We start from the raw sequence: 14,033 nt of genomic DNA on the forward strand, positions 1-14,033 counted from the left end.
CTGAAAATGAGCATGGTTTTTCCCCTGGACAAGAGGTACATCATTGTACCAACACAACTGTTGCTAAGGTAAAGCTATAGAATAAATTGCAATATGGTTTTTCAGGTTCCTGTCCTGACAGACAACATAAGGTCCTCCACCTGTGGTAGAACCAAAAACACCAGCATGGGTTTGACCACCAGCCAAAGACTTTCTGGTTGCACGAGTCAAGCCAAAGCCATCATGAGACGAAACAAAAATAAAAAACAGAATTATGCAAAAAACATATCAGTGAAAACTTGTGGCAAAATAGGGTGGAAAGAGCAAAACAAACAGGATACAAATTATCAAAATGTCAAGCCAGAAGGGATGATTACTGCTCTACAACCTCTACAAAAAAATAGACATAATGGTAGAACAAAAAAAAAGAAACAGTGTTAATGTACCATAGAAAGTGACATTTGTCAAACAATACGATATAGGTGCTACATCTACACCTCTAAAGAACCAAGAACATTTGAAGGACCAAGTCAACATTTCAAAACTTCTGATGACAAAGTTTGTATTTTAGATTGACATCCCATGGGCCAGTAAAGTATACATTTCAAAAATATTGTTTCCCTAAGATGGGGATAAAGTGCTTGAGTGGGGGGGGGATAGCTATGGGTGGGTTTGCGGTGGTAACTCTTAGCTGGTGATTGCAGGTATGGTTTGTGTGTTGGTAGGAGCTTCGTAGCACCATCGTCATGGAACAACAAAGCAAGATGGTTTCCACACGTAGCAAATGTTAGAAAAAAATAATAAAATTGTGTGTGAACAGAACTAATGATCGAGAGAAAGGGAGGCACATATGCTATTCTGCGTTGGAAGCCCTGGGGCTGTGCTTGGCACTGCAAGGACAAGTTTTAATCTCGGCAAACTGTCCACACTTCCCCTGTTTAATCCTTGTCCCAGGGTTTTGTCTTCTCTCTTGAGAACAAAGCACTGGCTGGGTCCAGTGCATTTCATGACTGCCTGGATGAAAGGAAATAACAGAGGAGCAGGAATGAATTACTGTCATCCCACATGCTAACGCAGCTTTTGTTGCCCCTTGTAGCGCTACGCTTTATTTTTTTTTCTATACTAGCGACCCAGCTCTGCTCTGTGCTGGAATCATTACTGGGACGGCACCTATCCTCTCCAACGTGGCCTGGCTGACCGCGTAAGACCTAGTTTGAGGAGGCTTCGCTTTTCTGCCGACTGTGCCATTGCTCCTAGCACCAGTCTTAGGAGAAGGGGCTGTGTTAGCTGTGACTATCAATGTCTTTGGGGGACCTGAAGAGGGCTGTCCTCCGTTTGCGTATATTGGCCTCGGTTGGCCTGTGACAGAGCGAGAAGTGGAGTGGCGGCACCCATTGCAGTTGTAGGTGACGTATGAGCCAGTGGTGTAGTTGGATTTGGAGTTGCTCCAGTAGTGACCGTTGAAGGTATTGGTGTTGGTGGCTGATGTTAGCGTGTCATGTTCAGAGGAAGAGGCATCTGGGTGAAAGACTTTGGTAGACGGCGTGCACTTGGGAGGAAGGTCATCCTCTCTGGAAAGACAAGAGAAAAAGACAGTAAATATGAAAAATGGCCAGGCAGGTTAGTATGCAGGCTCAAAATGAAATATAAAGGCCTTAATGCTAAGCAAAACTGGGTATTTTTTCATAGCCAAAATTTTGGCAAAATTTTCAAATTTCAGAAAAATTATTGTTTTTCATGAAAGTAGATGTATTTTGTTAACCCAAACTTCATCTAACCAGAAATATGGTAAAACTGGAGGCTATATTTGCCAACATAAAAAATGTACTTATTAAAGGCTCTAACCAAGCCCTGATATATAGAACTAAATTATACATTTAAAGCCAGACTAAAGTATATCAATATTATATTATATTAGAATTTTTTTTTTACATTTAGATACAGGATAAATTCCCCAATCTAAGTGTACTGAGGTTCTAAATGACAGCTTGGTGGGCTCGACCATGTGGGTTCGAAGTAGCATCCGAACATGCCAAATTTATCTCTAGTGATCACCTTTATAAATAGATCCCCTGTCTTTTGTTGTTAATTTTAGGGTTTAGATTAGTAATGTGCACAACGAAAAAAAAAGGTGTTTTGTTTCCAATTTGTTTGTTATAAAAATTATATATAAAGTGTAGCGCTGTATAATGCTATGTGAATCTGTACACGCATTTAATAAAGAAGAAGTACAACTACTTGCAATATTATAGTACCACAGTGCGGTGCCCACCAATAATACTGTGTATTAATACTTGTTAATATTCATTCTTCACAAGTGAACACTGTATGTGAAAAAAGAAAAAACACTGTGAAAATCTAAACACAAAAAGTCAGTATATGAGAGTGAAGTCCCACATAAGACAAAAAGATGTGGCCGAAATAGCGTGATATAGTTTAAATAAAAATGTATTAAAAATAGTAGCACTAGTCCACTAGGACTTCATCTTCGACCCCAGATGAAGTCCTAGTATACGAAACGCGTTTTAATTTAAACGGTATCACGCTATTTTGGCCACATCTTTTTGTCTTATGTGGGTTTCGGCTGGTGTCGGAGATCTCTTTTATGTGATAAAGTCCAAAGTAATTTGGGAATCGGAGGAGGGCAAGTTCTGTGGCCTGATTGATCGATCTATGAGCTGGGAGCCTGTTCCTTATAAACAGAGAGATAAGCACGTATGACCCCCTTGAATATATGTTCATTCGGGTCAACAGTATCCGGTAAGCCTATATCTGTTCAGGTGGTGATATCTGTTCAGATCGGCACTTGGGTGACGGTTCTGGAGAATTACTTTTGGAATGTCTCTTTAAATTTTTCATCCTATATTTGGGACTTCACTCTCATATATGGACTTTTTGTGTTTAGATTTTCACAGTGTTTATTCTTTTTTTCACATACAGTGTTCACTTGTGAAGAATGCATATTATTAACAAGTATTAAAGAGGAAGTAAACCGATGGGTTTACTTCCTCTTTTTTTCCCTGCAAAGGTAAAGCATAATGGACTACTATGCATCGCATAGTAGCTCATTATGTGTCACTTACCTGACACAGGAGCCAGCGAAGTCGCCGCTGTCCCCTGTAGTCCGCCGCATCCATGTTGCTGGTGGCGTCTCGCAGCTCCGACGAATCACAGTGGCGCAGCCGCGATGACGTCACTCCCGCGCATGCGCACGGGAGTCGCGTCTCGCAGCTCCGCCGCTGCCATACGGCGAAGCCGCGATGACGTCACTCCCGCGCATGCGCACGGGAGTCGACAAATTAGGCAAATCCATTATTGGATTTGCCGCATTTAGTGCGCCTGCGCGCCGCTGTCTACAGCGCATGCGCCGTAGACAGCGGTGCCCATTTTCGGGCAAATATCTTCTAAACCATATAGGTTTAGGAGATATTGCTTGGACCTACAGGTAAGCCTTAATCTAGGCTTACCTATAGGTCCAAGTTGTTTGGAAGGGTTTACTTCCTCTTTAATACACAGTATTATTGGTGGGCACCGCACTGTGGTATTATAATATTGCAAGTAGTTGTACTTCTTCTTTATTAAATGCGTGTACAGATTCACATAGCATTATACAGCGCTACACTTTATATATAATTTTTATTAAGTTTGTGCTAAAATATCCACGTTTAGCTTGTTAGCTGCTCTATTTGGACAACGCAGTTTCACATTTGTTGTATACAATTTGTTTGTTATGCATCGAGTTACAAGATTTAATCCTCTCCCGTATTGCAATCTTCTTGGTCATGTAAAGCATGTACTTGAAAATATACCATCTTGATGGTACATTGGCATATCAAGCCAATGGGTTAACAATATGTAAATACTTTTTTTATATGTACTTTATACATTTATATGTCCAATCCTTGTACAATAAGTTGAAAGTTTATGAATTTTGTATTATGCCTCATTTAAAGTCCCATGGGCGAATATTGGTTGTGTGCTAATTAGTTTGTTAATAATTTTGTTTTGTCAAATTCGTTATGTTAGAATGATCTATTTTTGGAATTCTTCGTTATTTTCAAATTAACTTGAAATTCGAATTTTCTAATTGATTCAAAATTAGAATTTTGGAAGATGGCTATATACGTTCTTTTCTATTCTATTATTTTATTTTCGATTCTATTCTTTTATTTTCTATTGTATTCTATTATTTTCTATTCTTTTTTATTCTATTATATTTAGTTTTATTCATTTTTTTTCTATTCTAATCTAGTCTATTATTTTCTATTCAATCTTATAAGGCAGCCTTAGTAGAAATCATCATCTTATTTCATTTTTATACCTTACTGTATTTATTGCAATATGTTTCAGTTTTGCATTCTAATCCATTTTCTAATTCAAATTCATTTTAAAATTAGAATTCAAACAATTTGTTTCATTTTAATTTATTTTGGATTCGCTGAAATTCATTACTAATGCGATTCAGAAATTCTGATACATTTGAATCTCCGAATAATGAAAATTTTGTCCGAATTTTGATTCATAACAAAATGAATGACACGTGTCCAGTTTAGGTTTTGAGTTAGTATGGTTATAACCCGAAAAGGAAAAAAAAAAAGCTTCTGTTTATGAAGGCATGATCTTCGAACTACGGCCCTCCAGCTGTTGCGGAACTATACATCCCGTGAGACATAGACACGACCGTTCTTTCCGGCAGACTAGGTCCGACGGAATCAGTCCGTCGGACATTCCGATCGTGTGTGGGATAATCCAATAGTTTTTCATTTAAAATATAGGAATTTACAAAAAAAAAAAAAAAAACTAAAGAAATACAGTTAGCAAAATAGAAATGTACAGTAAAGACCATACACTGTATGCCCTAAGTCAGGGGTAGGTAGGCAACCTCGGCCCTCCAGCTGTGGTGAAACTACAAATCCCATCATGCCTCTGCCTCTAGGAGTCATGCCTGTGATTGTCTGGGTCTTGCAATGTCTCATGGAACTTGTAGTTTCAAAACAGCTGGAGGGCCGAGGTTATCTACCCCTGCCCTAAGTAATATACCCATTAAAACCAGCATAGATTGCCATAGATCGAAAATGAAACGTAAACATACAAAGTACAATGTGTCCGTTTAAAAAAAAAAAAAATTGAATCCTAAATACCTTCTTGCACATCACGGCTGTGTGGTCACAAGACCTCCCTCTGCTGGCCAGCTGACATCAGAGGGGAACCTCAGCCCCTCCCACCGCTCTCCTTAGATCGGGGAAGGAGAAGTAGGACATGTGACAGCACAGCGGTGCTGTGAGAAGAGGTATTTAGGATTAGAATTTTTTTTTTTTATGGATCCACAGTACTTTAGATTTTGATAAAACAGAGGGGATGCAAGTTATTGGTGATTTGGATTTTACAACCACTTTAAGGTTACTTTAGGTGTTCTAGTGTTGTGTTCAGCCTAAAGGTTTAGAATGAGGTTAGGAGGTCACGATGGAGAACTTGTTTTGACTGAGAGCTACCGGTTCTGGCCCAGGGGCGGATCCGGGGGGGGGGCAACGGGACAATTGCCCCCTCTGAGAATGTGAGTGGGCGGGCAGGTGTTGCCGCAGGTGAGAGAGCCGACGAGCGGCTCCACGGCTGAGAGCACAGGCGGCTCTGTTGAGAGACAGCGGGTGGCTCAGCTCACTGACAGTGTGTGAGCGGCTGCTGGCCAATCAGGGAGCCGGCGGATGAGGGAGAAGAGAGATTACATCATCTCTCACCGCCAGGCGCCCGCCCTGCATCCCTGCAGTTCCGCCCTTACTGTGCAGTGTGCAGGCAGCCACGGCAGCAGAGAGATTACTTCATCTCTCTGCTGCTTGACTGGTAATCTGCTGCCTGGGACAGAGCAAGAGACAATCTGCATTGTGTGGCATGGGACATGGCAAGTGACAATCCACATTGTGTGGCATGCAGGGGCGGACTGACCATTCGGTCACTCGGTCACGGACCGAGGGCCCGGCCACTAGGGGGCCCCATCAGGGTTGTCAGCCATAATAAAAACCAGGGACAGTATGTAAAAAATCTATGTTTTTTTTACTTCTGTCCCTGAAATGTCCCTTACCGACATACTTTTAATGTAAAAATCCCGAGATTGTAGTTGCCCCGCCTCTCCACTGCCTCCTCAGCCAATGGGAAAACAGTGTACCCGCCCCCTTCTTCAGCGCGGCTTATTCGAGATATGAGCAGAAGATGCCGACAGCTGGAGGAGAGAAGAAGAAGAAGGAGGGGGAGGGCACAGCCTGCAGCCTGATAGAAGGTAAGCAACTGAGCTGAATATATTATTATGAGTGGTTTACCCTTGTCAGCAAGGGGGAGGGGGAGGCTGTGTTTGCTCAAGCAGAGCTCTTCCTGTCTCTGAAGCAGTTAGATCGTTTGTCTGAGGAGAAGTGAACTGCTTCTGGAGGATGTGCTGAATGTCTCCCCCCCCCCCCCCCCCCCATCTGTGCTACACCTCCCTACTCATTACCTGCTTACCAGTACACAGGCACAGTCCCCTCACATGCATTCCTGTGTCTGTGAGCTGCTGGGGTACTACAAGTCCCAGCATGCCAGGAGATGGAGGCAGCAGTGTGTTCCATCAGACTTTTTATAGTGTGTGTATATACTGTGTGTATATATACTGTGCAGGCATGTGTCTGTGTCTATAGTGTGTGTGTGTGTATCTATATATACTGTGTGTATATATATATATATATATATATATATATATATATAGTGTGTGTGTGTATATATATATACTGTGCACTTGTGTGTGTATATACTGTGCAGGCATGTGTCTGTGTCTATACTGTGTGCGTGTGTGTGTATACTGTGCACTAGTGTGTGTGTGTGTGTGTGTCTGTAAGTATACTGTGTCTGTGTGTTACTGTGCATGCGTGTAGGTATACTGTGCATGCATGTGTTTGTGTATATACTGTGCATCTGTGTGTACTGTGCATGCGTGTGTGTATACTGTATGCTCCATGTGTGCTCAGTCGCTCAACAGAATTTGATCCAACAATCCTGTGCCCGTGAAAAATGCCCTTGTTGCCATTCGGAGCCATCTGATTGGTGCACTGCTGAGCTCAACCTCGGATCAGGCAGCAAGGCAGGTCTGGGTGCACACCTGTGCAGTGATAACATGGTGCACAGCTTTTATTCATATGCCCCACTGCCCGATCTGAGGCCAACCACTGCAGTTCACTATTCCGCTGACTCTACGACAGCACATGTGCAGTTCAGAGCCTGCAACATGTGGCTTTATTTTTTTTTTAAAGGCCTTGCCCACCAGCTGCCTACCTCACCAAGCACCAAGGTGCAAAGGTGTGTGTGTGTGTGTGTGTGTGTGTGTGTGTGTGTGTGTGTGTGTGTGGGGGGATATTCATGGAAGGTGGCACTCTGGGGGCTCTGCCGTAGGGCATGTCAAAAGTGTCCAATCTGTCTGCCATAATGTCGCAGTCCCGCCGCCATTACTAGTAAAAGAAAAAAAATTATAATAAAAATACCATAAATCTATCCCCTATTTTGTAGACGCTATAACTTTTGCGCAAACCAATCAATATACGTTTATTGTGATTTTTATTTTTTTACAAAAATATGTAGAAGAATACATATTGGCCTAAACTCTGGAAAAAAATGTGTTTATATCTATCCATCTCTCTATCTATCTTACTTTTTTTTTATAGTATAAAGTAAAAAATATTGCTTTTTAAAAAAAAGTGTCTGCCTTTTTTCGTTTATAGCGCAAAAACTAAAAATCCCACAAAAGAAAGCTCTATTTGTGGGAACTAAAGGAATCACTTTTGTTAGGGGAAATACCTCGCACGACTGCGCAATTGTCAGCTAAAGCGACACAGTGCCGAATCGCAAAAAGTGCTCTGGTTAGGGAGGGGGTAAATACTTCCGGGGCTGAAGTGGTTAAGACTCTCCCATTGACCATGCCCATTGTTCGCCATGGTTCACTATGCATGCCACAGATCATCATCTCCCTGGTAGGGGTCCCAGTGCAGTATTTTGCCCAGGGGACCATGATGTTAAGGTGGCACTGCCCATGAGAGGCTCGTGGTGCCTTTACTGGGTCACCAGCTCTAGGTCTCCTGCCACCCTGCATGTCGCCGAGCTTGGTGCCCCTCCTCTAAAAAAAAAAAAAAATGGCTGCCACGTGGCGGCCATCTGTAAGCCTGGGGGCCCCATAATCTCTTATTGCCCGGGGGCCCCATAAGTTGTCAGTCCGCCCCTGGTGGCATGGGACGTGGCAAGTGACAATCCACATCGTGTGGCATGGGACGTGGCAAGTGACAATCCACATCATGTGGCATGGGACGTGGCAAGTGACAATCCACATCGTGTGGCATGCGACGTGGCAAGTGACAATCCACATCGTGTGGCATGGGACGTGGCAAGTGACAATCTGCATCTGGTGAAAGATGACGTGGCAAGTGACAATCTGCAATGTGTGGCATGGGACGTGGTGAGTGACAATTTGCATCTGGTGACAGGTGACGTGGCAAGTGACAATCTGCAACGTGTGGCATGGGACGTGGTGAGTGACAATATGCATCTGGTGACAGGTGACGTGGCAAGTGACAATCTGCAACATGTGGCAAGTGACAATCTGCATTTGGTGACAGGTGACGTGACAAGTGACAATCTGCATCTGGTGACAGGTGACGTGGCAAGTGACAATCTGCAACGTGTGGCATGGGACGCGGTCAGTGACAATCTGCATCTGGTGACAAGTGACGTGGCAAGTTACAATCTGCAACATGTGACATGGGACGTGGCAAGTGACAATCTGCAACGTGTGGCATGGGACGTGGTGAGTGACAATCTGCATCTGGTGACGTATCAAGTGACAATCTGCATCTGGTGACATGACAAGTGACAATCTGCATCTGGTGACAGGCGACGTGGCAAGTGACAATCCGCAATGTGTGGCAGGTGACAGCGGCAGGTGACACGCTCGGGGCTCCCACTGATTCTGCATTATGGTAAGTTGAAACATTACATTTTTTATAACAATGTAATAATAGTAATGTGCTTCAATCATCCTGACACCATAACAACCATGGCGCCGTGATGATTGAATCGCTAACACCAGCAATTTCCCTGATAAATTTACCCTCAAAAAACATATTTTCTGGCAGTGCCCCTCCCGAGAATAGGCTCTGGATCCGCCCCTGTTCTGGCCTCTTGGTGTTGAAACCCAATGCACCATGCAAGTCTCTAATATATGAAATACATACAACAGAATATGAAACCACATGTAAATGAGAAAAGTCTTCTCAAAGACGACTTACTGAAAAAAGAAATTATTTCAATTGTTCGGAAATAAGGAACAATCCTCTTTTTTGGGGGGGATATGTGACAGAAAGAGATACAGTAAGTGAATACCTTCCGTTCTAAAATGGCATTACAATACTACACAATGATTTGGTTTTAGGGCTTTTTGATACAACATGTATGGTTATATTGTCTTGAAAAAACCTCTTCGGGGACATGGAAGCCTTAAGCCGCGTACACACGGGCGGACTGTCTGGCCAACTTAGTCCGTCTAAACACATTTCAGCGGACAGTCCGCTCGTGTGTGGGCTTCAGCCGACTTTTTCAGCGTGCAGTCTGGCGGACTAAGTATTTCGGAATTTCCGTAATATTGTCCGTCAGACTTTGGTTTCAGTGGACAATCCGCTCGTGAGTAGGCAAGTTGGACGGACTAAGTATGGCGCATGCTCAGAAAGGATTTACACGGCCGAAGGTTGCATTGCAGTGTATTGAACCTCCTATTTCTAGTCCCGTTGTACGTGCTGCACACGTCATCGCGCAAGCTTTCAACGGACTGTCTGTTCATCGTGTGTGGTCAAGTCCGTTCATTCGAAAGTAGGACGGACTGTCCGTCGGATTGTCTGACGGACTAAGTTGGCCATACAGTCCGCCCGTGTGTACGCGGCTTTATAGAGCACAGATGGATGAGCGTTTGTTACCTTATCTCATTGGGGATTTCATCTTCTTCCTCTTTGTGTTTGTTCCTCCAGTAGACCAGACCCACAGCTACCACCACGATGCAGATAACCAGCACCAGGATTCCTCCGGCAATGGCTCCAGCAATGAGGCCCACACTCTGGTGCTTAGCTGAGGACACAAATACAGGCAGGGTTACCACCACATACCAGAACAAGCCAACTCCAAGAGTCTCCCATCAGTGGGGGATGTTGTTGCAGTTAACTGCAGAACCCCTGTTTGGAAATTCTGGCACTTGGACTTTTGACCCATGTTTCTGTCATCCTAGAGATTTTCTAATAAATGGTGATCTACAACTGGTTTGAAGTCTATATATATATATATAGGAATGTGATTGCAGCACTCGTTAGGTACTAGGCTGTCAAGTAAATATAGTTATTTTTGTGCTGCTCTGTAATTAGGGGGGCTGCTGCTGATTTCCTCTGATTGATCAGGGTCCCACAGGCTGCACACTTGGTTGCTTTTCCCTGCTTTCTGGAAAGATCCAGAACAAAGGAGTAGAGCCTGCTGACTGGGCAGTCTGAATATTTATGAGGTCCCAGCCAAACCCTGAGGGGACATGCTCAGAAGGTGGCTGGAGAGAACATAATTAGTCTGGGGCTGGCTCAGTCAAGGTCCTTGTCCAATAGGAGAAGCACCCATCTGCCCTCCCAGGCCACCTTGCATCTTTACCAGGAGCCCAGCAAAGCCCCCAGCTACTCTGAGGCTGGGGCCCTACTTCGAACTAAAGAAGGAGGGATTTCACCTATGATGCAGTCTGGTGAGTCCACTAAGCAACTGTTTACCTGACTCTGAGGAAGGCATCCAAGCACCGAAGGACTTGTAAGTACATACCTGAGAGCATGATCTGGGTGAATGCTGTTGCTCTTAATTCCCTGATGCACAAAGACTGAGGGTCGCTTGGCCTGGACACATTGCTTTGGTGTCCAAGTGCTGTCCATTTGTAAGAGATGTTGCCAGGAGTGGCCGAACTTATTCATGCGCCGGTCCCCTTTCAGGACACCGGGCGCATGAATTACAGCAGCCAGGGTTTTTTTAAGCACCTGATAAGAGCCAGAGGCTTCAAAATAGGGTGGGCTCGGGATGCAGAGAGTGCGACCGGAGCCCACCCAGGTGTGTTGAAACGAATGAACAAGCAACACTGATTCTCCTCATGGCCAATCGGGAAGCAGGTCTAATACCAATCACCCGATTTGCTGAAAGGACAAGTGATCCTATTGGATGCCTAGAAGGAGGGGAGGAGACATGGGTCAGAATCGAGGGGGAGAAGAGCCGCTGGCCGATGCCTGGAAGACTGGTCCCTGGCGCTGCCTGGATGCCCGATCCCCACTGTCACTCCTTGGATGCCCATTCCTCGCCATTTCTCGGATGCTCAATCCCCACCACTCCTCAAATGCCCGATCCCCGCCATTGTTCCTCTGATGCCCGATCCCCTCCGCTCCTCAGTTGCCCAATCCCGTCACTCCTCGAATGCCCGATCCCCGCCACTGCTCCTTGGATGCCTGCCACCTTGATGGGGTAAGTACCAGTGGAATGACCAGCAGACAGCAGGGGGTGGGGGGGTTTGAGTTGCCATCATGTTTGGGGCGTTCGGTTGTTTGACGCCCCCCCCCCCCAAAAACAGAAAAACACCAGCAGCCACTGGCTGTTGCAAAGGGACTTTTATAGAAGTAGCTGCTAAGAGAGGGCGTCTTCCTACTACTACTGGAATATCCCACAACTCCTGATGCCCTATCCAAGTTACACTGTAATAAACTTTAAAAAGAAACCCCCTAGACTACTTATTGAGCCAGAATTGTGCATGCGACTGTGTGTCCCGCCTGCCCTTTGCACTATTGGAAAAAAAAATCTGGGACAGGATAGAAGGACCAGTTGGAGGGTCTGCACTACATGATGTTAAAGAGAACCTGTCACCTACTCCATACAGGGCAAAGTGACAGGATCTCCAGTCCCACTGACCCAGTTATACTCATCTTCCCATCAACTCTTCACTGCTCCTTCCTACATCGCAGCCCCCACAAATTCCCAGGGTCAGCTGCTGTTAGAGCTTACAGAGTGATGACATCACCCCCTCCATCATGTGATAGATTTTAAACCTAATGATTGGCCACCAGACCAGAGCATCACATCATCCGAGCCGGTAACATGGTCCTTCATACCAGGGAATTTTGCAGAAATTGCCTGGAATGAAGGAGGGGCATGGAACCCTGTGAATATAATTGGGTCAAAGATGGACTTTAAAGTGTCGAATATAATTGGGTCAAAGATGGGCTTTAGCCCTTGTACACACGATCGGAGATTCCGACGGAATGTGTCCGATCGGAGCGTTTTGTCGGATATTCCAACTGTGTGTGGTCTGCATCGGACTGTTTCCGTCGGAATATCCATCGGACCAAATTTTCCAACTTGCTGGAAATATTTTCCGACAAAATGCTCCGATCGGACATACTCCGATCATGTGTAGAGAATTCCGATCGGACAAAGTGCCACGCATGCTCAGATCAAATTCCTACATCAAAGTTATTGGCTACTAGCCTGAACGTAGTCCCATCGTAACAAAATAACGTCATCACGTTCTGAACGATCGGATTTTCGGACAACTTCGTCCGACCATGTGTATACAACATTTTCGGACAAAATCCGACGGATTTGGTTGTCGGAATCTCCAACCGTGTGTACAAGGGCTTAGAGTGTCGAATATAATTGGGTCAAAGATGAGCTTTAAGCCTTGTACACACGGTCGGAGAATCCGTCGGAATGTGTCCTATCGGACAGTGTCGTCAGATAATCCGACTGTGTGTTATATGCATCGGACTGATTCCGTCTGAATCTCCGTCTGACCCAATTTTCCAACATGTTGGAAATATTTCCCGACCAACTGGGCTGATCGGACATACTCCAATCATGTGTAGCGAATTTTGATCGGACCAAGTGCCACGCATGCTCAGATCAAATTCCTACATCAAAGCTATTGGCTACTAGCCTGAATGTAGTCCCATGGTAACGAAATTACGTCATCACGTTCTGAAAGATCGGACAACTTAGTCCGACCGTGTGTATGCAACAGTTTCGGACACAATCCGTCGGACTAAATCCGACGGATTTGGTTGGCAGAATCTCCGACCGTGTGTACAGGGGCTTAGAGTGTCCCAGCTGGATCCTGGTGGTGTGTAATCGGGGGAGGTCTTCAGAGATGTTAGGTGAACTTACGTGCCACCACTTGCAGGTCTAGAAGGCAGGTTCTGGTTCCCATAAGATTGGATGATACGCACTGATATCTTCCTGAGGTTGCAGTGCTGATGTTCTTCAGGAGGACAGTTCCTTGAAACTGGTCTGGAAAGGAGAACAAGAGTGAATGACAATGGTAAATCAAAAAGGGATCTCCTAGCACTTACTGATAGTAGTTGCCTGTAACGCCCCTATCTGTCCCCGCGTGTCTGATAGGGATGAGTGGAGTGATTTTGATTCTAAAAAATACTTTTTTAAATAAATGAATAAGAAACAAAAAAAATAAAATAAAAAATCAATCTGCTTAATTTTATTTTTTTATTATTATTATTATTATTATTATTTTTAATCCACATGGTGTGTGTGTGTTCTTTTTGGTAGATATAGTTATGGTAGTCTCTTTATTCAATTTTAGTGCTTGGCTTTAATTTTTTTAGTGTACCTAAAACTGCTAATACATTTATTTCCCCCAGAGACAATCAATCATGGTGGTCAATGGAAGTTTACAACTTTGCACCCTGTCTCGGCACACAGCAAATTGAAGACATCCGATGTCAGCGAGCAACACAACGGGGTCTATTTGTAAAACATTTGTTGAAAACAATTGTCACACACATTCATGCACGCTGCACAAGTTTTGGCCGTAAATTCTCTAATGCCGCGTACACACGGTCGGACTTTCCAGGCAAGAAAAAGTCAGACGGAATCTTTCCATCGGATATTCCAATCGTGTGTGGGCCTCATCAGACTTTTTTTTTTTTTTTTTTAAATGTTTCGAAAATTCTGACGGACCTAGAAATGGAACATGTTTTAAA

The 14,033-nt window shown here is 44.3% G+C and overlaps 1 protein-coding gene across 1 annotated transcript in view; it reads right to left on the reverse strand.

The window, feature by feature from the left end:
- Positions 1-524: 524 nt before the first annotated feature.
- The window catches only part of IGSF11 (immunoglobulin superfamily member 11), a 432,754-nt gene continuing 419,245 nt past the window's right edge, over positions 525-14,033 (reverse strand). The window contains exons 5-7 of the mRNA XM_077479707.1: positions 13,201-13,323; positions 9,954-10,101; positions 525-1,550 (exon numbers count right to left, since the gene is read on the reverse strand). Coding sequence (XP_077335833.1) covers positions 1,097-1,550; positions 9,954-10,101; positions 13,201-13,323 — 725 coding nt within the window. The 3' untranslated portion in view covers positions 525-1,096. The remainder of the gene's footprint in view (positions 1,551-9,953; positions 10,102-13,200; positions 13,324-14,033) is intronic.

The sequence above is a fragment of the Lithobates pipiens genome, unplaced genomic scaffold (assembly GCF_037356315.1).
Source record: "Lithobates pipiens isolate NorthernLeopardFrog02 unplaced genomic scaffold, aLitPip1_a1.2 Scaffold_16, whole genome shotgun sequence".
NCBI lineage: Eukaryota > Metazoa > Chordata > Amphibia > Anura > Ranidae > Lithobates > Lithobates pipiens.